Source organism: Bison bison, unplaced genomic scaffold (assembly GCF_000754665.1).
Source record: "Bison bison bison isolate TAMUID 2011002044 unplaced genomic scaffold, Bison_UMD1.0 scf7180017864472, whole genome shotgun sequence".
Lineage (NCBI taxonomy): Eukaryota > Metazoa > Chordata > Mammalia > Artiodactyla > Bovidae > Bison > Bison bison.
The window spans coordinates 14,094,410-14,121,942 of record NW_011495033.1 but is presented as its reverse complement, the minus strand read 5'-3'; the positions used below and the strand labels follow the sequence as shown (position 1 = coordinate 14,121,942).

Below are 27,533 nucleotides of genomic sequence, written 5' to 3'. Positions count from 1 at the left end.
GGAAGAAGTTGTAGACAAATATTAGAAATGTAACTGAGAATAAACTGGCAGAGCAGAAGTCAATAAAGCATTTTTCAAGTGCTTAAAGTTTGCAATTCTTCTAAAAGAGCAAAGCAACCTACAAACATTTACCAAGACTGACTTAAAAAGACAAAGCATGTTTTTCCCATAAGACACAGAATATATCCAATGTCATCTTTCATATCTAGAAAAACTTCAATGCCTCCTCATGTAGGTAGCATAACACATTTAATGAATGAGCAAACAAAGTATCTGCAGATATTCCCCTCGAAACTGCCCCTTCTAGTAAGATATATCCTTTTATGTAGTCAACTACTTTGCTTTCCCCTGTAATTAATGTCCTAGTGAATCAAACTCAGTGGCACAATGAATGCTATTTTCAGATGAAGCATGTCAAATAGTAGGTAACACCTCAGTAACTGTTTCATTAAACCAACCACTCCGCACCACCACCAAAGAGACGAGTATTCCGCTTCCCGCCAGTTATGACTTTCTCATGCCTTACCGTCCTCTGGGGCAGCAGAAGCTCCTTCAGGTAGAACAGGCTGTAGCTCCCCAGTTTCCGAGTTATTTTCCAAATCAGTCATTTGCATTCCTTCCAGACGACTTCCTGTAGCATTAGTCCTCAAAGAGGGAGAAATGACCTTATATTTTGGTATAACCTGTCAGTGATATGATAATCTAGATTTCCTTCCTTCTGAGCAAACTAATAGGGTATGGAGCATCGGGGTTTAATACTAAATTTCAAATTTTACTTTTAAAAGATTCACTTACAATGAAAGGTTATAAAGTGGTAGCTTGCATCAATGTCAATATCCTGGCTGAGACAATATATCAGCATTTTGCAAAATGTTATCATTAGGGGAAACAATGTAAGGTACACATGCTCTCTCTATCCTTTCTTATAATTGCATGTGAATCTACAATTATCTCAAGAATTCCTAAAAATAAATAGAAATGGACGTCCTTAATAATATGTCCTTACCAACACAGACATAGAGAACAGACTTATGGACATGGCTGGCAGGGGAGGAGGGAAAGGGTGGGATGATGGAGGAAGTAACATGGAAACAAACATAACCACATACAAGAGACAGCCAAGGGGAATCTGTATGACTCGGGGAACTCAAACAGGCTCAGTAACAACCTAGGTGGATGGGATGGGGAGAGAGGCGGGAGGGATGGTGTAGTGGGAGGGGGCATGGGTAAACCTATGGCTGATTTATGTTGACGCTTGGTAGAAACCAACACAATGCTATAAAGCAATTATCCTTCATTTAAAAATAAATAAAATACTAATAATAACATGTTCTCACCAATATGGAAAGGCTTTTAAGGTATACTGAATGAGAAAATAAGGTGTACCAGTTTTATTAGGAAAAAAAACTATACGGCCGCAGTTATTTAAATATGCATGAAAACTGAGAAGACACAGCATATATAAAAAATTAAGAACAGCAGGAATGTGTGTGGGCAGGGGGCTGGAAAACAAAGCAGATGGGAGAAAGATGGGGAAACTTAATATTCTTTTTTTAACTTCCATTTTGAACCATTTATTATTAGTATTTAAAATTTTTGCTTATGCTACCTTAAATCAGGCAAGGAAAAAAAGACACAAGCTAGAAAACATCACATGAGCCAGGCTGGCAGTATAATTAACCATAAAATGAGGGGGGTTACGGCTATGAGCTTTACACGATTATAAAGGATTTTACAGTCTACAAAAACTATACATTCGTACACATTTAATCTTTATGACTAAAGGCAGATATAAACCTCTGTAACAAAATATAAAAGCTAGTTACAGCTTTCATCTTAAAAGGAACCTGTGTAAAACCAGACTAGGAAATGGGAAGGACAAGACAATCTCCAGTGATTGTCACATTTCCCTGCTTAAACCTGAGCCACAGCAGAAAGCAAAGCCACCAGTTGTCCTTTTAGATTTGGTAATTATTCAGATCTAAAAACTCGATGAAATAAAGTAAATTTAAGGGATATTAATCTTTCTCTAAATTTAATTCAAAGTTCTTTTCAAAGTCTCCAAGGTAAAACTATTCCATTGTTTAAAATTAGAAATGATATTTAACAGCCATAAAATAGATGAGCAGATGGATATTAAAGGCTCATCTGCACATTCACAGACAATACACCCCACATTCACTCTCTTAGGCTGATGGAAGTTTAACTGACATGACTGGGATTTGAGTTCATGTTTCCTGGGAGAGAAATAAAGGTACTAATGACCATGTATATAAACCTTTTCAGGAAATTCCAACTATGTATTTTGAGGGTACTTTCATAAAAGGAAAAAAGGATGAGATGAAAGCAGAAAAGCAGTGGTAAAATTAAATTGCCAGAAGGTCTCTGTTCCACACAAAATTCCTATAAAGACCTATGGGCCACAATAAAGTCCAGCACAAAGGAGTTTGAAAAGCCTGGGACAGATGGGGAAAAAAGCTGACTCAAAACCCCACAATAAAGAGATCACACAAGGATACATTATTATCCTAACTTCAGTGAAAATGAGCTCTAACTTACCCAAACTGAACTTCTGCTACTATCTCATTCAGTTAAAGAAAAAAGGAAGGTCTCTGATACTTTAAAAGTTCCTTTTTAATACAATAAACAAATAATCTGCTAAAAATTAACAAAGTAGAAATTTATTTTATTACATTGTAGATAAGTGCCAACCAAAGCTACTAGCTATTATTCTATTATATAAACAAAAGAACTTCATTTACCCCAAGGTGACCATTTTTCTTCTTTTTTCAACAACAGGTACGCCATTGAAAACTGCAACCACGACAGCATCTGAATCCAAAGCTTGACACTGCCGATCTTCAGATTTCGGCAGAATGTCACTGATACTGACATGGGTCAAGGCTCGGGGAGAACTGTGCCTGCTCCCAGACTGAGAGCTTCCCGGGGAGACTACAAAAAAGGAAGGGTATATTCAGAAGGAAGGCAAACAAAAAAGGTTCTCTCTCTGGTTTCCACTTATGGTTATGTTAGTCGCTAAGTTGTGTCTGACAATTTGTGACCCCACTGACTGTAGCCCACCAGGATCCTCTGTCCATGGGATTCTCCAGGCAAGAGTACTGGAGTGGATTGCCATTTCCTTCTCCAGGGGATCTTCCCAACCCAGGGATCAAACCCTGGTGTCCCACACTGCAGTTTCCACTCAGGAGATCTCATTATATGTACATTTTTAAACTGCAGGAAAACTCAAAAACAACTTTTTGATGCCAGGTATTTAAATCTCAGGAGTCCAGAACATGAAGCCTGACGGTCGCACTTTCTTACTGATGGTCTGTTCTGTCACGCGATCAAGGGGTTTTCAACCTGAGTTCCAGCATTTGGTGCCTTTAAAGCAGCTATACCATAAGGTCAGTTTCAACAGACATCTATCTACCAAAATTACATTTTGAACTCTCCAAACTCACCTTCAGCTAGAGTCTGACAGTCCCCCTTTGAACGGCTATTTTCCCCAGAGTCTATTGCTCTTCGAAGAGACAGACTACCTGCTACACTGGACCGAGCAGGCTTGGGTGAATGACTCTTCTTATTTGTGGCTGCAAAGACATTTTAAAACATTTCTGATTATGATAAAATGGCACAAAACTTACTACCTAGGCAACCCGAGAAAGGTTTTATCTTACCATATATGGAAGGAATTCCCATCTACTGTGTCCAAAAATAAACAGAACACTCTGGTCCCAATTGGTTTATTTGGGGTTTTATGCCAAAAACATTCCTATTTCATTGCTTGTGTTCTTACAAAAGTAGAAAATTATCAGTGAACTCCAAAAGAAAAATCATACCAGACACAAACTCCAATCTCAATTCAATTAAACCAAGTACCAAGAACAAAACAATAACCACCAAAACACTTGGAAACTATAAAACATTATTGGGTTAAAAATAAATCAATGCTGAATTAGAAATAAACCACAATTATAATACACTAAGATGTCTGTGGCTAAAATAGTAATTAGAGGAAAATGTATAAAATTAAAAAAAAAAAACCAAACCTGAAACGAAAGGACCAAACATGCATAGACTCAAGAAGATGGAAAAATAATAAAAAGAAATAAGAAAGCAGGAGAGATGCATTAAAAGGTAATGAACAGGTTCAATAAGGTAGCAGGATATAAGATCAATAACTAACTGACTTTTTACACAGCAGTAAATAATCTGAGAACAAAATTAAGACAACAATTCCATTAACAGCATCAAATAGAATAAAATACTTAGGGAACATTTTAACAAAGAAATGTAAGACCCGAACATGGAAAACTATCACACATTGTTGAAATAAAGAAAAGAGGGAAAATACTGTGTTCATTAACTGCAAGACTCAATACTGCTAACACAGCGTTATTCCCAAACTTGGTCTATAACACAGATTCAACACAATCCCTATAAAAATTTCAGCTGTCTTTTCATTGTTGATGTTGTGAATATTGACAAGCTGATCCTAAAATTCATAGAAAAATGAAAAAGATTCAGAATACTTCAAAGCAATCTTGAATTGAGGACTCACTTGTAGGATTTCACAACTCTGCTGTAAAACTACAGTATTCAATACTGTGGTAAAGGAAAAAAAAAAAAAAGATCAATGGAACAGAATTCAGAGTTCAGAAAAAAAACCTTATATTTATGGTCAAAAATTAATATAATTAATTTCTGACAAGGAAACCAAGATAATCCAGCTGGACAAAGGGAAAAAAGATGGACAAAAACAAGCGCTGCTAAGAATACGGTGAGACTGGAATCCTTATACGCGGCGGAAGAATGTAAAATGGTGCAGCTGCTGTGAAAACTGTACGCTCCTGCTGTGCCGTGCTCAGTCATATCTGACTACTTGCGATCCTATAGCCCACCAGGGTCCTCTGTCCATGGGATTTCCCAGGCAAGAATACTGGAGTGGGTTGCCATTTCTTCCTCCAGGGGATCTTCCCAACCCAGGGATCGAACCCGAGTCTCCTGTGTTGCAGGAGGATTCTTTACCACTGAGTCATCAGAAAAGCCCACAAAACAGTAAGGCCATGCCTCAAAAAATTAAACTTAGTTCTCATATAATCCAGCAATTCCATTCCTAAGCATATACTTAAGGTGAATAAAAACATAGATTCACACAAAAAAAACATACATGAATAGTCACAGCATCATAATTCATTACAGCCAAAAAAATAGAAATAAAAAATCAAAGTCCTCATCAACTGAAGAGTAGATCAAACAAAAAGTGGTACCCACAAACAATGAGGTATCATTCAGCCTTCAAACAAAATGAAAAAAGACATGTTACAACATGGATGGCCCTTGAAAACATTATGCTAAGCCAGAGAAGTCAGATACAAAAGACTTCATGTTGTGTGACTCCATTTATATGAAAAGTCCAGAAGAAGCAAATCCATACAGACAAAATAGATAAGCAATTACCAGGATATAAGGGGAAGGGGAAGATGGGAAGTAAGGGTTCCTGGGTATGGAGTTTACGGGGAGAGTAAATGCAGCTCTTTGCCCCTTTCCTGTCTGCCCATCTATTGTCCTCTAACCTTAAAAGAACCTAATTATAGGAATGAGATCATGAGGCAATTTAATCCAACTTCTGACTCTTCCTCTCCTGAATGCACACCTTGCCTTGCTGATTCTTTTCTTAGATAAAAAGAAGAATGAAGAATTAAGCAGTTGAAAAAACTGACTAGCTCTCTACTTCCAATCCCTGGAGGAGGGCAAGGGCAGTATTCCTACCTGGAGAATCCTCATGGACAGAGGAGCCTGGCGGGCTATAGTCCATGGGGTAGCAAAGAGTCAACTGAGCAACTAAAGCAAGCTACTTCCAATGGCGCCCCCAAGCAATCCTTGATCACTTGGGCAAGATAACTGATAAATCTGAAGGGAGAGGCACCCAATCTGCATGGTGTCAGAACGATGCAGAACCCAACCTCTTGCCTCAATTCACTGAGATTCTCCTCCCAACACCCAAATTTTTCCCTTTAAAAAAACTGTCACAGCTGAGCACATGCCTTGGGCTTGGGCTTTGGACACAAGTCCACCAGTTCCTCAAACTGCTGGCTTTCCTGATTAAAGCCATCTTTTCTTTCTACTGACATTTGCTTCTCAAATTATTGGCTTTTAAGCAGTGAGCAGCCAAACCTAAGTTCAATAATAAGAGGAATGATAAAAATGTCCTAGACTTGGATAATGGTGAATGTCACAAAACCCTGTAATAAAAAACTGATGAACTGTACATTTTTGGGGAAAAAAAAAAACATGCTGTGAGAAAAAATTATGACCAATTTCTTCACTGCAAAGTAAACATGTACTACTGGTTAAGGAAAGAAAATGAAGAGATGCATTAACAGAAGTGAAGGCAGAAATTAACATAATATAAAGACAGACACCACTCTTATGGCAGAAAGTGAAGAGGAACTAAAGAGCCTCTTGCTGAAAGTCAAAGAGGAGAGTGAAAAAGTTGGCTTAAAACTCAACATTCAAATCACTAAGATCATGGCATCTGATCTCATCACTTCCTGGCAAGTAGGTGGGGAAACAACGGAAACAGTGACAGACTTTATTTTCCTGGGCTCCAAAATCACTGCAGATGGTGACTACAGCCATGAAATTAAAAGACATTTGCTCCTTGGAACAAAGTTATGACCAACCTAGAGAGCATATTAAAAAGCAGAGACATTACTTTGCCGACTAAGGTCCGTCTAGTCACAGTAATGGGGTTTTTCCAGAAGTCATGTATGGACCTGAGAGTTGGATCATAAAGAAGGCTGAGTGCCAAAAAATTGATGCTTTTGATCTGTGGTGTTGGAGAAGACTCTTGAGAGTCCCTCGGACTGCAAGGAGATCCAATCAGTCAATCCTAAAGGAAATCAATTCTGAATATTCATTGGAAGGACTGATGCCAAAGCTGAAGCTCCAATACTTTGGCCACCTGATGTGAAGAACTGACTCACTGGAAAAGGCCCTGATGCTGGGAAAGATTGAAGGCAGGAGAAGAAGGGGATGAGAGAGGACGAGATGGTTAGATGGCATCACCAACTCGATGGATATGAGTTTGAGCAAGCTCCGGGAGATGGTGAAGAACAGGGAAGCCTGGCATTCTACAGTCCATGGGGTCACAAAGACTCAGACACGATTGACTGACTGAGCAACAACAGTAAGATGAAATAAATCTAAGAATTAGGTCTCTGAAGAGATGAATAAAATGGACAAGCTTCTAGCAAGTCAAGGGAAAAAAATAAGAAAACACAAATAAGCAATGATATAACAAAAAGTTAACATCCCATATGCAGAGGGAGTTTTTAAAATTTAAAGGAACAGAGTAAATGACTTTATGCCAATATATTTATCTAATAAAATGAATTTGCTAGGAAAATTAATTATGAAAATTGACATAAGAAGCAAAAGAAATATGAGGACACCAGTAAACACACAGAAATGAAAAAGGCTGTTAAAAGTTTTATTCCCCGAAGAATTACTCAATAGTTTTATAGATGAATTTCATTACACTTTTAACAAACAGATGTCATGTTAAAATAATTTCTCAGCATAGAAAAGAACAAAGGCTTCTGAATTTATTCTACGAGATTGGCATAAAATCACAACTAAAATATGTTAATGAAAGAATAATGAAAGTATAGCTCTATTTTACTTATTTACTACATATTCAAGAATCCTAAGAATTAGCTGGGACTTCCTGGTGGTCCAGTGGTTAAGATTCCACATTTCCACTGCAGGGAGCACAGGTTTGATCCCTGGTTGAAGAACTAAGATCCCACATGTGCAAGAACAAGGGCATAACTTCATAGTCAGTCCTCCTTATCAGTAATTCAGCATCCAAAGACTCAACCAACTGTGGATTTACTGAAAGTAATCTGTGGATAGGAGGACCATACAGTGCAAACCCATGCTGCTCAGAGTCAACCGTGTACTAAAAGATTACAAACCACAACCAAGTAGACAGACTCATTCTAGAATTCCAGGAATGGTCAGTATTAAAAGACATCATTCTCTGTGTTCACAAAGCAAAAGGGCAAAATATGATTATTTTGACAGATGACAAACAAGCATTTGATATCATTCTATACAACTTCTTGACTTAGAAAAACTCTTAGTAAGTAGTGTTGACAGAAAAAAAAAGTACAACCTAAAAGTTGAGAATTATGTTTTATTTGGCGGAGTTTCTGAGGACTTCTGAGGGACTACTCTGAAGTCAAGGGAGGAAAAATATAAGGGTTTTTGCAACAAACATCAGGTAACTGGAACATCAAAAGATAACAGTTAATTAAAAAAACACAAGATATCGCAAGTTAATGAATTCAGCACTTTTCTACATATGGGAAGATGCAAGAGTCTGAGCTCACTGAAATCATTCCTTTAATATGCACTTCAGCAATCTAAGGGCTTCCTGATAGCTCAGTTGGTAAAGAATCCACCTGCAATGCAGGAGACCCTGGTTCGATTCCTGGGTCAGGAAGATCCACTGGAGAAGGGATAGGCTACCCACTCCAGTATTCTGGCCTGAAGAATTCCATGGACTGTATAGTCCATGGGGTTGCAAAGAGTCGGACACAGCTGAGCAACTTTCATTTTCACTTCACTCAGCAAGCTAGGGCCAGTATCCTGTTCTTTCTCATTCACAGTTCCTTTAAGACTCTCCCATTCTGAGTTCCCTCAGGAAGGTGTAGTGGCTTGAAGGCTGTAACAGCCTTTGGTTTACTGCTATGGCACACATTTTTCATTCACAATAGGAAAAGAAGTACTGGGTGAAATGGTGGAAGTCACAGGTTCTAAGGTTCAAATTCTTGGCTCTGCACTTACCACTGTGAAACTCCAGGAACCTTTAATGCCCTGTGCCTCAGTTTCTTTTTCTGTAAGGTGGGGATAAAATTAACTTGCCTCACAGAGTTATTGTTGGGATTAAATGAGTTAATACATGTGACTTAGACTACTTAGAATAGTATCCGTTAAATAATAAACACTTCGTAAATGTTAACCATTACTGCAGTTAGGAAAAGGGTATCTTTTTCAACTCTATAAAAACTACCTTTTGAAACATATAGCAAAATTTGAACTTAATGAGATAAAAACTAAGGAATTCTTAAATAGAGTTTAAAACATTACAAAAATTCTGTAACTGCTATTAGTTAACATCATTCCAAGATCCCAGCCTAGACAATACAATATGAAAAGTAAATAAGCAGGAAAGGAGTGGATAAGCTATGACTTTTGCTGATGATATGACTATATACTTAGGAAATTCAATATAATTGACTAAAAAACTTAGACTTTAAAAAACTCACTAAGTGGGCTAACACAAAATAAACATATAAAAACCAACAGTCTTCCTATAACCAATAACCAACAGTTAGAAAATATTATGGAAGGAAAAAGAGATCCTATCACAATAGCAACCTAAATTACAATGTATCTAGAAACTAATATTAACAAGACATACACAGAACTTATATGAGGAAAACTAAAACTCTGAAGAAATATATGTGTGTAGAGAAGGCAATGGCACCCCACTCCAGTACTCTTGCCTGGAAAATCCCATGGACGGAGGAGCCTGGTGGGCTGCAGTCCATGGGGTCACTAGGAGTCGGACACGACTGAGCGACTTCACTTTCACTTTTGACTTTCATGCATTGGAGAAGGAAATGGCAACCCACTCCAGTGTTCTTGCCTGGAGAATCCCAGGGACGGGGGAGCCTGGTGGGCTGTTGTCTATGGGGTTGCACAGAGTCGGACACGACTGAAGCAACGCAGCAGCAGCAGCAACAGAAAATTACTGTTAGTCGCTCAGTTGTATCCGACTCTGTTACCCCATGGACTGTAACCCACCAGGCTCCTCTGAAAAACGGAATTCTCCAGGGAAGAATACTGGAGTGGGTAGTCATTCCTTTCTCCAAGGGATCTTCCCGACCCATGGATCAAACCCAGGTCTCCTGCACTGTGGGTGGACGCTTTACCATCTGAACCACCAGAGATGGCTTGAATACATGGCAACACCACATTACTCAATTTGAATGCTTTGATACTTAAAAGATGTCAATTCCTCAAATTAAATGTTAATTAATGCATTAAATGTAACATAATTCCAGTCAAAATGTTTTTCTGGAAAAGTAAACATGTAAGAACCATCAAAGACATCTTGAAAACAAAATGAAGGCAAACATATCACGGCATTATAAACTATACAACTACAGTGGTTAAGAAAAAGGAATGTGGGTCTGGTAGACAACGGAACAAACATTTAGCTTAACAATACTAAACTGCTGTTTTGTAGGTTTTAAAAAAGTGTCCCACTGGCAATTTCACCTGGTCCAACTGTATGAATGAATTTAAAAACAGAACTATGTAAGTATGAGAATTTGGTCTATAATATAAAAAATGAATTTCATTTTGCTGAACAGAAGAGACTCTTCAAAAAACATGTTTCATTTTGGTGGGTGGGTTGGGCAGGGTGGACACTGAATTTACACACTGTCATGGAAAACAAGTTACATATGGAATAATGAACTAAATGTAAAAAAGTTAAAAAATAAAAACAGAATCAAGAAAGTTAAGTGTTGTTTTAGAGCTGAAAAGGCCTTCAAATTAAAACATTAAACCCTCAAAGAATGAATACTATTAATAGATGTTGAAAATAAATAATTTAAAACTTAATGTTTAGCAGAAAACAAAAACAAGTGACAACAAGGGAAGTATGTGAAGAAACATGTAACACAAGTTTTCTGCAGAAGTCCATCCAAAAAGCTTTACTTCTTTTGGTTTAAAATTGTCATTTCCTTGACAACTAGATAAGGTTGAGTATCTTTTAATATATTTATCGTCCTTTGGTATTTCTTCTTACCTTAATAACTTAATCATACCTTTACTCATTTTTCGACTACATCATCACCTCTATTCAAAAGAATTCTATGTATTTGGCAATTACCCTGTCCTATTCATCTCTGCTATATTACTGCCATCAGTATCCAGCATTAATATATCTCATTTTAATAAACACACATATGGAAAGCTCAGAAGTAAAGCCTCACATACATGATTAACACAAGTATCCATCAAAACAAACGCACAGTGGAATATTATGCATTCATTCATAGAAGAGAAGAAAATGTTGACATACGCTAGAACATGGATGAACCTTGAGAAGCTTATGGTAAGTGAAATAATCCAACCACAAATAAAATAAGTTTCCACTTATATGAGGTACCCAGAGTAATCAAATTCATAGACGGCTACCAGGGGATCGAGAGAGAAAGAAGAGATAGCAATCGTTTAATAGGTATGGAGACAGTTTCTCAAGATAAAAAGAAAGTTCTGTGGGTGGATGTTGGCATTGGTAGCACAACAATATGCATGTAATATTCAATGCCATTGATAACTACACTTAGTGCTCGCTTCGGCAGCACATATACTAAAATTGGAATGATAACTACACTTAAAAAGGTTATTTTAATAAAATGTGGTAAAATTTATCATGATTAAAATAATGTTTTTTAATTAAACACAGAATTACAATATGAATCAGCAATCACACTCTAGGTAAATACCCTCCAAAAAAATGAAAGCAGATACCTGAACAGATGCTGCACATACATTTTCATATCTGCATTATTCATAATAGCCAAAAAGTGGGAAAAATCCGTATGTCCATCAAGAGATGAATGGATAAACATACTATAGCATACATATACATAAAAGGGAGTATTACTCAGCCTTAAAAAGAAATGAAATTCTGACACTTGCTACAATATGAAGACTGAAGAAATTATGCTGAAGTGAAATAAGTCAGACACAAAAAGACAAATACTGTATGATTCCACTTATATGAGATATCTAGAATAATCAAGTTTATAGAAACAGAAAGTATAATAGTGGTTACCAGAGAGTATGGGAAACCGGGAATACCGAGTTACTACTCAAAGTATATAAAATTTTAGTTTGGGATGATGAAAAAGTTGAGATGAATGGCGGTTATAGTTGCACAACAGCATAAATGTATCTAATGCCACTGAATTATACAGCTAACAATAACTAAGTATATGAAAACCGTCAACAGAATACATCCTAAAAGTATTTTCACATGAAAAAAAATTTTATTTTTAAAATTTTTATCTATGAAAGGATGGATGTTCCCTAAACTCATCGTGGTAATCACTTCTTGATGCATGTAAGCCAAATCACTATTCTACGCACCTTAAATTTATACAGTTCTGTAGGTTAATTACATCTCAATAAAACTAAAAGAAAAAAGGAGAGAAAAATGACAAAAATAAAGGAGTCTTTTTTTTCTCAAAAAAACAAAACAAGTTTGATAGTAAACTTTATGTTATTAATATATATATTTTACCACCAAAAAAATCCAGGTAAAAAAAAGCAGATATGTTTAAGAAAAGGAAAACAAGACACAGATGTCAAACTCCTTCCTAATTCCACCACCCCTCCAGGAACCACCCAATTTATATGACGCTTCTTGAAGGAGCCGAGCAGTCATGCTCTGGTTTCCCAACTCATGCACTTCTGCTATACCCCTCCATGGGAATGGTTCCAAAAAGGCACATCCAACCTTCATCTTGATGCCTCTCAATGATAGACAACCACTCCACCTTTTTTGAGATGCATTAAAAAAAATTTTTTTTTGAGATTTCATTTCTTTTGTTATTCTCTACCTTATGATTGCTCTTTTCAATTTCCTTTGCTACCTTCCCTAACAGGCCTTTAAATGTTTAGGTGCCCAGAACCAAAACTTCTCTTTTCCATTTAAACTCCCTTCATACTTGATCCCTGGTTTTAAACAACATCTGACACTGCTGACTCCCAACTGTTTATATCCAGCTTTACCCTCATATACTTCAGATTTACGAAAGCATTCAACTGCCTGTGAGATATTTTACTGGATCTAGCAGACATCTCAAACCAAACATGTTGAAAAAATTCCTGCCATGATACCCCTATGGCCCACCATCCCACACCTGCTTCTTCCTATTTAACTTGCATCTCAGTTAACGATACCACCAGTCACTAAGTTGCCTAGACCAAACACTTAAACATCATTCTTAGTTTTTCTCTTTTCCTAAACCCTTTCTTACCAGGTTTGTGGGAAAGAACTGAGCCCTCATGGTTTAAAATATCCACTGTATGTAACAGATGAACTTCTCTCCTGTGTATCTCGAGTAGCACGAGTTATATATCATCCTTGGGAGACTTAAAAAAAGATTGGAACCTCGGTAAAGAAAGGCTGCTAGACTATGAGCAAGTCCACCTACTCAGTGCAGAAACTCGAGTAAGTCAGAGTATTTCATACAAGCTATTGCTATAGGTTGCGAACTGGTCTCACAACTTCCACTCTCAATCCTTTTCAGACCCTCTCCACACAACAAAGCAATCTTTGTTTTAGAAGTATATCAGATCATAAACACCCCTCTGATTTTTATTGTCTAGAGACTTCCCCCCAAAATCAGAATAAAACTCGAACTGCTTACTGAGGTCTTATAAGACCCATGTGATCTAATAGAGAAGGAAACGGCAACCCACTCCAGTATTCTTGCCTGGGAAATCCCACAGAGGAGCCCGGCGGGCTACAGTCCATGGGGTCACAAAGTGTCAAGGCACAACTTAGCAACTGCACCTGATCAAGATCCTGTCTCTCTGACGTTTTATCTCCTGTTATCCTCACTTCTGCTTAGTTCACCATGTTCAGCCAAACTGGCCTTCCTTCAGCCTTCAGCCATGTAGAGTGAATCCTGATAGTGACTTTGCATTTTCCGTTCTGTTTACCCTGAAGAATGCTTCCCCCAGACCTCCGCACGGCTCCCACTCCTCAACCTTCAGGTGTCAGTTCAACGCTTGCCTCTTGAGGGACTTTCTTTCACTTGCTCTCCCCACCCCACTCCTCTGCTGTGGAATTCACAGGACTTTTTATCTACAGAAATAATCTTTACCTGTCTACACATTTTAATGTCCAATTCCTATCACATGAGTAATGAATGCAGGATTCATGAGAGCAAAGATTTTGTCTTATTTGTTGCCCAATACAGAATAAGCAATCAAGAAATGTTAACTCTGTTATATAGCAGAAAATATACAAAGTCAGTTTTGGATGGAAGAAAAAGCTGTATGTATTTGTAGTCCTAAGTAACACTGAGGGAGATATTTAAATATTATTATTCTGAAAATAACCTCTCCCCGAGTTTCCCAAATGACACATGGAGAAATAAAACTAAGCGGATCTTTTTCACTTACAGTTTCGTATGTAACAACTGGCAACTGATGACTTTGCCAAGAGCTCCATTCCCAATTCCTGTAATCTGCTGGAGTTCTCGGTCCCACATGCGGCCAGGGCTGCCTGGTCAGCAGAAAGGAGGCTCGCTGCCATGTCTCCAGAAGCAGCACTGCTGCTCTTTATTTCTGAAAGTGTGTTCTTTATATCAGCTTTACATCGAACTTCAGCCATTTGAGTTTTGAGTCTTTTGAGCATCTTTAAATCAGAGGGAACCCGCCACATTGCCTGCTGCTTCCTTTGGTCTTTATCTTTTCGAGAATACGATGCTGCAGAGAGGAAGTAACAAGTCACATTAACATAGACCTTAACATTCATGAAGCCATTCTGTGCATATAGGCAAATTTGAGGTGCAAGTAACCTAAAGCTCTTTAGGTGGTACCAACAATAAAAGCATGCATTAAATTCAATTAATGAAAACAGATACAAGTATCATAACTCTATTCACACCTACAAAGTTAAAATCTGGGTCACATTTAGTTGTTGTTCAGTCATTCAGTCTTGTCCAACTCTTTGCGACCCCATGGACTGCAGCACGCCAGGTCTCCCTGCCCATCACCAACTCCCAGATTTTACTCAAACTCGTGTCCATCGAGTTGGTGATGCCATCCAACCGTCTCATCCTCTGTCGCCCCCTTCTCCCGCCTTCAATCTTTCCTAGTATCAGGATCTTTTCCAATGAGCCAGCTCTTCCAATCAGGTGGCCAAAGTATTGGAGCTTCAGCTTCAGCATCAGTCCTTCCAATGAATATTCAGGGTTGATTTCCTGTAGGATTGACTGGTTGGATCTCCTTGCAGTCCAAGAGAGTCTCAAGAGTCTTCTCCAACACCACAGCTCAAAAGCATCAATTCTTTGGCACTCAGCTTTCTTTATAGTCCAACTCTCACATTCATACATGACTACTGGAAAAACCATAGCTCTGACAACACATACCTTTGTTGGCAAAGTGATGTCTTTGCTTTCTAAATACGCTGTCTAGATTTGTCAAAGCTTTACTTCCAAGGAGTATCTTTTAATTTCATGGCTGCAGTCACTGTCTGTACTGATTTTGAAGCCCAAGAAAATAAAATCTGTTTCTACTTTTTGCCTATCTATTTGCAATGAAGTGATGGAATCGGATGCCACGATCTTAGTTTTAAGCCAGCTTTTTCACTCTCTTCTATCATCCTCATCAAGAGGCTCTTTAGTTCCTCTTCACTTTCTGTCATTAGAGTGGTATCATCTGCATATCCATAGTTATTGATATTTCCCCCAGCAATCTTGATTCCAGCTTGTGAGTCATCCAGTTTGGCAATGCATATGATGTACTCTGCATATAAGTTAAATAAGCAGGGTGACAATATACACCCTTGACATACTCTTTCCCAATTTGGAACCAGTCTGTTGTTCCATATCCAGATCTAACTGTTGCTTGCTGACCTGCATACAGGTTTCTCAGGAGGCAGGTAAGGTAACCTGGTATACCTATCTCCTGAAGAACTTTCCACAGTTTGTTGTGATCCACACAGTGAAAGGCTTTAGCCTACTCAATGAACCAGAAGTAGATGTTTTAATGGAATTCTCTTGCTTTTTCTATGATTGAACAGATGCTGGCAATTTGATCTCTGGTTTCAGCCTGTACATCTGGAACTTCCTGGTTCACATACTGTTGAAGACTACCTTGAAGAATTTTGAGCACTACCGTGCTAGCAAGTGAAACGAGTGCAACTGTATGGTAGTTTGAGCATTCTTTGGCATTGCCTTTCTTTGGGATTGGAATGCAAACTGACCTTTTCCAGTCCTGTGGCCTCTGTTGAGTTTTCCAAATTTGCTGGCATATTGAGTGCAGCACTTTGTCAGCATCATCTTTTAGAATTTGAAATAGTTCAACTGGAATTCTATCACCTCCACTAGCTTTGTAGTAGTGCTTCCTAAGGCCAACTTGACTTCACATTCCAGGATGTCTGAAACTAGGTGAGTGACCACATCACTGTGGTTATCTGGGTCATTAAGGCCTTTTTTGTATAGATCTGTGTATTCTTACCATCTCCTCTTAATCTCTTCTGCTTCTCTTAGGTCCTTGCCATTTCTGTTCTTCATCTGTGTCCATCTTTGCGTAACATATTCCCTTGGGAGCTCTAATTTTCTTGAAGAGATCTGTAGTCTTTCCCATTCTATTGTTTTTCTCTATTTCTTCACATTATAATAACTCAAATCTGAATTATACATTTAACTCTAAATGTGCTTTCTTCTTTATATTTATTCACTTTTCTCAAATTTTCTATACAGAGCTTTTAGTATGTTCACAATTAAAAAAAAAAAAAAAAAACAGAAAAAGCATAAACCTAGAAGCCAAACACTTAGTCAACTATGTTATACATAGTATATAAAATATACAGTCTAACTCATTTTAAAAAGGTGATTTACTGAACTGTTATCCAATGTGGATGCAGGTATTAAGTGCCATGCTGCCAAGTCGCTTCAATCGTGTCTGACTCTGTGCGACCCCATAGACGGCAGCCCACCAGGCTCCCCCATCCTTGGGATTCTCCAGGCAAGAACACTGGAGTGGGTTGCCATTTCCTTCTCCAATGCATGAAAGTGAAAGTGAAGTCACTCAGTCCTGTCTGACTCTTCGAGACCCCATGGACTACAGCCCACCAGGCTCCTCCGTCCATGGGATTTTCCAGGCAAGAGTACTGGAGTGGGGTGCCATTGCCTTCTCCATTAAGTGCAATGGAATATCATTGAAAAAAAAAAAAATTACTTCCCTGTCAGTGAGTCTTTGCGGTCATTAAACTAATAATACTTTGTTTCTTCTAAGAGAAAGTAGTTGAAGTTGTTTTTAATTTCTTTTCCCCAACTCAAATATTAAAGAGAGAAATGAGCAAGGAAAAACACACAATTTCTATGCAGGAAAGAGAAAAGATTCTGGAAATCTAGGGATTCTGGAAATCAAAGAACATTATGACTGACTCAAAGCAAGAAGAAATCAAGTTCCTCACCCCCAAAAACACCCCTAAACTCCTTAAGAGGTACCCTAACTAGACAGAAGAACAAGTCCTTTCCTAGCAGGAATGACAGCTGACCCTGCTCACACACTGCAACAATCCATGCCGTAAGAGAGGGAAAAGGCAGACACCACGGTGTGTTCCAACAGCCACTCCCTCACTTCCACCATGCCCGCAGAGCCCAGCCTGTGTTTAGGTGTTAGGCAGGCCAGCACTGCTGAGGGCAATGAGAGCTGTCCTTTGCTTGGCCCCAGAGGGTACGAGCCTACGACTGGTCTAAGCTTATTCCTCTTGGAGCATTTAGAGTGGGCACATGACTAAGAGTTTCAGCCAAAGTTGGGGGGAGGGGAGAGAGAGCTTCCATTCTGACTGGGAGATTTTATTATGTTGGGGATACAGCTAAAAGTAGAGGAGCTTGAATTCAAACCAAGGAGTCTGCCTCCAGAGTCTTAATACTTTGCTCTCCAGCATCACAGGAATAGGTCTTTTACATCCCATCTTTTCTTTCCTGATAGTGACACACTCCTGTGCCTAAATGATGCCTGAAACTGTGGCAGTCATCTTAACGTCATGCCAGAAGAGGCAAGGAAACTGCAGGAAGACCGTCCCTTGCCCTGCCTTTAAATACCTGATGCACGTGGAATCACTAACCTCCAGATGGAGTATGTATAACAAAGTGCCTTTATTCCTGTTAGTTAAGGCACGATTAGCATGATTTTGCTACTTGCAGCTGAAAGCATTCACAATAGACTATTAGGAGAGATTTTAGAAACCCAGGATTTGGTCTCAGATCAACCATTTAATTGCTGTAACTTTCTTTAAATCTTCCAGCTTCTGAGTCCATTTATTTATTTGTGAAATGAAGACAATAATATATATTGTAACAGGGCTGTCCTGAGGCTCAGGAGATCCAATGGCTATGAAAGCACTGCACAACGTAGCTCCCATTCAACCCCCTGTCCACCAAAGTATCACAGCAGTGTTTAAAACCCAAATCAGATGTTACATTCCTGCTTAGGATCACCGAGGAAATATCAGTAGAGCACACAGGCCCTGCATGATCTGATGCCACCCCCACTTCCGCGGCTTTCCCCTCTGCCTCTCGGTGGCTCAGTGCCCCTAGTCCTGCAGCTCCGCTCGGCAGCCATGCTCTGTCCTCACCCTTCTCACATGTTCTCTTCCCTCTGCTCTTGCTGCTAACTCAGACTTACCAGGTCTGATCGGAAATGTCTCCTTCTTCAAGCACCTAAACACACCAATTGCTCCCCTCCTTTCAAATCAGTTCTTACCTAATTTTGTAGAGCACACTATATTACAGTAAGGAAGACAGACAAGTAGAATGTGAATAACTTAGAGGCTGAGATTACATCTTAGTGATCTTTGCATTCTAGGCCATGCAGCCTATGGCACAAAATATTCAAAATGTTTTGCTAAATAAAATCTTTGTGGCTATCATGTCCCACCCTACATCTATCTGGACTTAAAGAAGAAAACCTGTATTAACCCACATGATTTAGTTTACTATTACTAGAAACTGACAAGAATTTTTAAAAGTAAGCCCAATCAAATGCTAAGCACTGGGCTAGGTAGGGGATACAAGAGTGAACAGGGCAAACACCCAGTCTTTGCCTTCACAAAGCTCACAGTCCAGCTGAGAAAAAATGAAAATCCATTCCAGTACTGTGTGGTAAGTGCCAAGACGGGAGAGTGTAAAAGTGCTATGGAATCTTGTACCACAGGAGCCTGACAAGGATACTCACCGCACTGAGGACGAGAAGCCTTTCTGAATCTGTCAAGTTATAAGGTTAAGAACTGAGAGTCTCATCTATAATACTCATTCGCCTCTTTCAAGAATGACAGTTATCCACAGCTCCTCCTTCAGACTTCAGTGTCCATCCCACCACCCCCCTTCTGGTAACCTAAGCTACTTCAGAGTGCTCTGTTGTTGTTGCTGTTTAGTTACTAAGTTGTGTCCGACTCTTTTGCGACCCCATGGACTGTAGAGTGCCAGGCTCCCTGTCCAAGGGATTTCCTAGGCCAAGAATACTGGAGTGAGCTACCATTTCCTCCTCCAGGGGATCTTCTCAATTCAGGGATCAAACTCGCCTCGTGTGTTGGTGGGTGGATTCTTTACCACTGAGCCATCTGGAAAGTCCTCTTTACCGTATTACAATTAGTTGCCAAGCCCCATAAACTCTACCTCCGCAAGTATAACTCTTTGCTCTAAGTAAACTACTTCTCCACTGCCCAGGTTAATCTGTTCCCTAGAGGTTTAAAAGAATTTTTATAATGCCAAAAAATCCTGAAGATCTTACCCCAGCTCCACACGTTATAATGACTGAGAAAATACACAGAAACGTATGAATCTGTCCTCTCATACTGGGAATGACAATAAACATCTACAACTGTATCCTGATTAAATTTTCCTTTCTGATAGTTTTCTTAACACTGCAAGCTTTCTAAAATATAGTTTAAATCAAACTATTCCTAAACTGAAACAATGGTTACCCACTGTTCACTATGAATAAATTCCTCGGGCAAGCCTTTCACAGAACAGATCCAACTTGCCTTTCTATCTACCACTGCGCGTACCTCAAAATCAGGTTCAGCCACACTATCTGTTGTTCATACCCTGATGCCCCTTATGATGTCCCTTTTATGAAACAGTGGTTAAGAACAAAAACCTAGAGTAAGCCTGATACGTGACAGGTATTCACTATGAACAACTCCATGCCAACAAATTTGATAACCTAGATGTAACTCCTTGAAAGTCAATGTGCCAAACTCACACAAGAAAAAACAGACTATATGAATAGGCCTGTATATATTAAAGAAATTTAGTCAGTAACAATACCTTTCCAAAACAGAAAGCATCTGGCCCAAATCAATCCACTGGTGAATTCTACCAAACATTTAAAGAAGAAATTATAGAATTCTCTACAGTCTCCACAAGAAGCAGAGGGAATACTTCTTTACTGAATCTATGAGGCCAGCATTATTCTAATATCAAAGTCAGACAGACATTACAAGAAAACTACAGACCAGTATCTCTGACGAACACAGATACCAATAACCCTCAACAAACTATTAGCAGACTGAATTAAACAATATATTTAAAAAACCATACATGACAACCAAATGAGATTTATCCCAGGTATACAAGGCTTATTCAATATTTGAAAATCATTTAATGTAATCTATTTACATCATATCAATAGATGCAAAAAAAAAAAAGCATTTCACAAAATCCAGCAACCATTCACAATAAAACCTCAGAATAGAGGGGAACTTTCTCAGCTTGATAAAAGAATATCTATGGAAAATTTACAGCTAGTATTATACTTTCTGGTGAGAAACTTAAACGCTTTCCCATCAAGATCAGGGACATCTTTTCACCACTCCTTTACAACCGCTACAGGAAGTTCTTGCTAATGCAATAAGACAAGAAACGGAAATGAAAACATACAGATCGAGAAGGAAAGAATACACAAAGAATACAAAATGAACACTAAAATTCAAGCAAGCATTTTAATAAAAGAAACCTGGATCTTTCTGTAACGTTAGCCTTAAATACCCTCTCACAGAAAGGTCATTTTTCACTTGGCTTCCATGACTCTCTTCTCTCTCCTCTCCAAAGGCTCTTCATCTGGCTCATCTTCCACACACGCAATAACAACAGATGTTCACCATAATTATGTTCCATGGCACCCCACTCCAGTACTCTTGCCTGGAAAATCCCATGGATGGAGGAGCCTGGTGGGCTGCAGTCCATGGGGTTGTTAAAGTCGGACACGACTGAGCGACTTCACTTTTCATTTTCATGCATTGGAGAAGGAAATGGCAACCCACTCCAGTGTTCTTGCCTGGAGAATCCCAGGGACAGGGGAGCCTGGTGGGCTGCCGTCTATGGGGTCACAAAGAGTCGGACATGACCGAAGGGACTTAGCAGCAGCCCTTTTAAAGGATTTCTTGAAACTCTTTCTCCTGAAATCTTCTACTCCCTTCGTTTTAATTACTTAGCATCACCTCTCGGCAGATAACTGCCTATATTTCAGTCTTAATTTTTAGCTATCTGCTGAGTATCTCTACTGTGATATCCCGCTGGTATGTCAAACTCAATATGCTTAAATCCAAACCTTGTTCTTCCTCTCTCTTTCATACCCCATCCCCCTTGTCACAGACTTTATCATTTTGATCTAAAACTCAATTCATTTCATTTATATTATCCATTTTAATAGAAAACTTTCAGAGAACAGAGATCTTATTCTGTTTATGTAGTTTACATTCTTTTCTCTGACACTGAATTTTTCAAAAACAATATTTTACTTGTCTATAAAATATGCTATTCCTTGGACAACTGTAATTTTTCAACCATAATTGTATTGTTGGGTATTTTCAAAGAACTCTGATTGTTTTCTCTTTGGAATATACTCCTAAAAATGAAGTTACAGGATTAAAGGATAGAGGTATTTTACATCTACTACAAAATTTTCCTTCAAAAAGGTTAAAACAATGTATACATCCACCTGGAGGTTCGGAACTTGTTTGCTTCACTAAGTCTTTGCAAACAACAATGGTTATAATTTAAGCAAAATCTTTGCTAATAAGTTTTTTTTTAAAGGGCATTTGTTGATCACAAGAACTATGTGTAATTTAAATTTTCTCTTTATAATTTTCTACATTTTAACTTTCTACAATAAAAATGCCTCAGAAAAAAATCATATATAATGTGATAAGTGCTGTTTTGTACCAGCATAATACAAAATGTACTTGAATGATAGAAAAAGGCAACTGTTTCTTAGCCTGATTGGAGACAGTCTTTCAAACTGAGGACCCAGGCTTTTAGGAAGTATACTTTAGGAACAAAGAGAACTAAATAATCCAAGTTCTGATCTATCTTCCACTAGAGCAGCTCTATTTCTGTTTTCTACACTGAGGCTCTGCCTTAAACTCTACTTGAAAAGTGAGTTCTGCTGCTATAAAGAAGCATCAAAATCACTGTTCTAAATCACGGATTTGATTTGTAAAGTACTACTTTTTTTTTTAGGAAGGTAGGAAAAATGTTCAGTTTATTTTAGAAAGCTTTCCAACAAAAATGGTTTCAAAGTATGCCATTTAAAAGTAAATGTCTAGCACTTCCCTGGTGGCACAGTGGCTAGGAATCCGCCTGCCAATGCAGAGGACATGGGTTTAACTCCTGGTTTGGGAGGATTCCACGTGCTGTGGAGCAACTGAGCCCGTGTGCCACAGTACTGAGCCTGCTTGCTGCAACTACTGAAGCCTGTGTGCCTACAACCTGTGCACCGCAACTCGGGAGTAGCCTCCACTCTCTGCAACTAGAACGTGCCCCTGATGTCCACAACTAGAGAAAATCTGTGCACAGCAACAAAGATCCAAAACAACCAAGTTTTAAAAATAAAATTAACAGGTGTAAGTTTAAAAATGGGAAAACCTGTGTCTAAAGTTTAAAAAGTCCCCATGTGACTATACTTGCAAATTTGTGTAAGTGTATACATCATATTACAGTAACACAAATGTAATTTCATTTAACAAATAATATTTTTAAAAATACTGCTGCTAACTGGTATACATTTTTAGGCTACTGAACATCAAAGCATGAGTAAACCTTCTATTTCTTAACACACAGTCCCACTTAGACATCAAGGTACTCATGAGGCCTGCGAAACTTTAAGTCCATTCACAAAGAGGACAACTGTAATTCACATGGATCAAACTGCCCAGTAGTCACAATCTACAAGGCAAATCATATCAAAACCTTTTTACAGGCACTTTGACATTATTTTTGTACAAAATACCTTTGAACAATAACAAAAAACTGATTTAATTGATATATTTTTATAAAATACATCGAAAAATCAATTTGTGACAGAAACATACCATGTTCCAACACTTAAGATATCGGAATTTAAATTTAAGAATTCTTTTGGAGAAGCACAGAAAAAAGGAAAATTACTGTTCATATTTTACCTGTGGGCTGAAGTGAAGCAGGGGGCCGAGGCTGTAAGCCCCACAAATTTTCCATACTGCTCCGGTCCTTAAGGTCCAAGAGATGTATTAAAATTAAAGGATCGATGTCTAATAAACTACTGGTAGCAGCAGAGCACAAGTGTGCTCTTCTTGACATTCTGCTACTGGCACCCACATAGCCATGGTTACCACCTGCAAAAGAAAGAGATACAGAAAATGAAAGCTACATGTAATTGGACAAGTTCAACTATACTTAAAAGAAAAAAGTAAACTGGTTAATGTTGTTTGAATACTTGTCTATGGACCTATCTCTTAGGAGCTGGTGTTCATGATTAGACGCACAAAGAAACCGTATCGCCAGAGAAGTGTACAAAGAACAGTGAATGACCACTGGCCTCATTACTACTCAAAATTTAGGAGTTACCCACAACCCCATCCTGCGTGCATGCTCAGTCATGTCAGACTCTTCACGACTCCATGGACTATAGCCTGCCAGGAGCCTCTGTCCATGAAATTTTTCAGGCAAGAATACTGGATACTGGAGAAGGTTGCTATTTCCTCCTTCAGGGGAATCTTCCTGACCCAGGGATCAAACCCATGTCTCTTGCATCTCCTGCACTGGCAGGTGGATTCTTTACCACTATCGCCACCTGGGAAGCCCCATCCTAAACCCCAGAAATAAAAAGGCGAGAGCATGTACAATATACACAACTGGGGAATAAGGGTTAAGGAAAAGGACAATGTTTCTTACAACCCAGAGGTCTTGGATGAAAGTCAAGCCCCCTGGTGTAACAGATCCCAAGGATCTAGACACCAAAATGGAATCTGCAGGTCTAGGAACAGTAAAATATTCAGATCATGACCGTCTGGCAAGACATTTTTTCTAGTTTGATTAAATACTAAACTTACAATTTGAATATTTTAGACTTAACCTATTAATGCCTGATACATAATATGACATCTGAGAACACGGTCAATCTGTATTACCTATATTGAACTTAAAAAGCTCCTTAACCCAAGGAAATCATCTGACTTTTCTCCAGTGCCTAGTACAATGTCTAAGAAGTATTAGGTATGGAAATGTTGGTTAAAACTGACCTCCTTAAATAAAGTTATTTAAATATATTCTTAAGAAAAACACATTAAAAAATGTTACATGCAAAGTCTTAAAGTAGATAATATAAAAATAACATGAAGTAATCAGGTCCTGACTATTCATGAGGGTGTTTCTAAAGAGATGGAGATGGATGGGGGGCACTTAGGAGAAAAGTTTATTATTCAGAAGCTTCAGGCCAGTTATTTACTTACATGTTTTTCATCTATATTCACATCCTCACATCCTTACCTTCTACTTGTTTGTCCTTCCTCTTCTAAGGATTATCCCATTGCCAATTTCTCTTTTACCCTCTGTACACACCACTGCAACTCCTATTTTTTGTTTTTGCAACTTCTATTTTATAAGACAGAAAACTATTCCCTCTCCCCCTTGAAACTGTTCCTTAGCTCTTTTCCTTTACTAGGAAGTTCCCAAATCAGGCTGCATATAAGTCAGTTGGAGGAGTTTTTAAAATGATAGGTTCCTGGCCCTACTCTAGATGTCCTGAATGAGGATATTGGAGGGGGATCCAGGACTTTTTCAAAAAGCTACTCAGGTGGTTCTGATTATACAGTAAATAGGTTCATCCAGATTATGGTATCGATTGCCCAACTATCTGGTTCTTCAAAAACAAAAGTTGTTTCTCTCTCATGTTAAATGGACCTCCAAGCACAGAAATGAGTGTTAACAGTCTTCTATTTTCTAACCACTCTTCCAGGTCACTCACTACTCTCACCAATGAGCAAAGCTCCTTTCTGCTGTGGTTCATGTCCTTTGGCTACTCCATCCCTCCCAGGTTCCCATCCTTCCACACAGTATCACATTTCATCCAAAGGCATCAGAGATTTTAGCATCTATTTCAGTTTCCCCCTCTAAGAGTTAATACTGCCATTAACCTGGGGAGTGTGTGGAGTCTGTCTCATACAGCCTAGTTGCATGAGCACATGCTCAATTGGTTCAGTCATGTCTGACTGCTTGCAACCCCATGAACTGTAGTCCACCAGGCTCCTCTGTCCAGGGGATTTTCCTAACCCAGGGATTGAACCCGCATTTCCAGCACCACAGGAGAATTCTTTACTGCTGAGCCACCAGGAAGTCCATAAAGCCTAGTGAATGATCACAAATTAATAGCACCCCAAGATTCCTCCAAGCCTCCTAAAATTGCTCACTTACCATCCTCCCCAAAGGTAACTTCCATCCAGAGTAAAACATCATAGATCAGTTTGCCTGTTTCTGAACCTTTTTTAAATGCAATGATACAGCTATATTCTTATATTCTGCTTCTTTGCTCAGTATTATATTCATGAGATTCATCTATATTGCTATATATAGCAGCTTATTCATTTTCATTATTTCTGTGCAGTGCTATAAAATATGAATATATACAACTACTTTATTTCTATTAGGAAAGAATTTGGGTTGCTTTTTGCTACTAGAAATAAAGCTACTGAACTTATAAGCAGAAAACTGCTCCTGAACTTCACATGGGGAAAAAAAACTCATAAAAAAAGCAAATGGATGCTCTCTTCCTAAGCCAAGCCAGATTAAGCCTGCTAAAATGTCACACTCATCTATCTGAGCTCTTGATTTTACTACAGTGCTTGTATGTATTAGCAAAAATTTGAGGTCCTACACAGTCTAGACTCAAACTACCTTTCCAGTCTTCTCTAGTTTTTGACTTTCTTTGTTAAAAATTACATTTACTTTTTTAAAATTAAAAATACAAGAAAACAAAATCACCTAAAAAAGAACAATACTGCTCTAAATTATCTTGTAAAACTCAACTGGCAAATACCAGCTCCCTTCTGTCGGAAGTGGAAAAGTCATAGGATGTGTATATTTAGCCTTAGCCTATACTGCCCAACAGTTTTCTAAAGTAGAGTTATCATTTTCATTCCTACCAGCAAGCTATCAGAGTTTCCATCTCTCCACATGCTTTCAACATTTAGTACTGCCAGTTTAAAAAGTACTAGCCATTACAGTGGGTATTCAATGGTATCATAATGTGGATTTTATCTGGCATTCCCTGAAAAAGAATGAAGAAAAATGAAGAGTCTCAGAGACCTGTGAAACCCCACCAAGTGTACCAACATACACATAATGGGAGTTAGAAAAGAGGAGAAAGAATATTATTCAAAGAAAAATGGGTAAAAATTCCCTACATATAATGAAAACTATTCATGTAAACATCCAAAAAACTCAAGAAACTTCATGTAGGATAAACAACAATAGCACCACAACTTGCATTTCTCTGACAAAAGCAGTATCTTTAAAAATGTGTACTGGTCATCTAGACAGACTCCTTTGTGAAGTGTCTATTCTTGTCTTTTGCCTATTTTTTTAAACTAAAGAGGCTGTCATCTTTTCCTTATTGATTTGTAGAAATTCTTTATATATAATGGGTGAATCTTGTAAATAATATTTTAATTAGTTTATTAATTTCAATGAATAAAAACTACAACTCCTATTTTTAAAAATCTTTTTAAAATAATTTTTTATTTTGCAGGCTGTGCTGGGTCTTCGTTGCCGTGAGGGTTTTTTCTAGCTGTGGCGAGCAGTTACTCTCTATGTTGCAGTGCACGGGCTTCTAACTGTGGTGGCTTCTCCTGCAGAGCAAGGGCTCCAGGGCACACAGGCTTCAGCAGCTGTGGCACACGGGCTCGCAGTAGTTGCAGTTCCTGGGCTCTACAGCACAGGTTCCATAGTTGTGGAGCACGGGCTTAGTAACTCACCAAAGACCAGGGACTGAACCCACATCTCCTGCATTGGCAGGCGATTCTTTACCAATGAGCCACCAGGGAAGCCCTGATGATGCTTATTTTTTTTAAAAAACAATGCATATTACTACCCAGACTGCACATCTGTGGTCTTCCAAGCAGCCAGTTACATGGGTCTGGAGATCGTAACGTGGGAGTCGCACTGGCCCATCAATATCAGCATGGATCACACTGAATATATTATCCTCTGCTCCGAGACTCACTAGCTTATGGAATGAGGCCCAAACTAGAGACCTTAAGGAATCACCCCCACACCACCACCGACTCCAATCCAGCCGGTAAGACACTCCCAAGTCATAGCCTCTACTATTCTTGCCTTATTTTGGGCCCTCAAACTGTCCCTCCTGGAATATTG

At 38.6% G+C, this 27,533-nt stretch overlaps 1 protein-coding gene across 2 annotated transcripts in view; it reads right to left on the bottom strand.

The window, feature by feature from the left end:
• Nucleotides 1–27,533, bottom strand: part of TRIM37 (tripartite motif containing 37) — a 151,165-nt gene that overhangs the window by 25,000 nt on the left and 98,632 nt on the right. For both annotated transcript variants that reach the window (XM_010861626.1, XM_010861625.1), the window contains exons 18-22: nt 23,306–23,497; nt 14,290–14,595; nt 3,465–3,593; nt 2,763–2,952; nt 527–645 (exon numbers count right to left, since the gene is read on the bottom strand). In XM_010861626.1, coding sequence (XP_010859928.1) covers nt 527–645; nt 2,763–2,952; nt 3,465–3,593; nt 14,290–14,595; nt 23,306–23,497 — 936 coding nt within the window. The remainder of the gene's footprint in view (nt 1–526; nt 646–2,762; nt 2,953–3,464; nt 3,594–14,289; nt 14,596–23,305; nt 23,498–27,533) is intronic.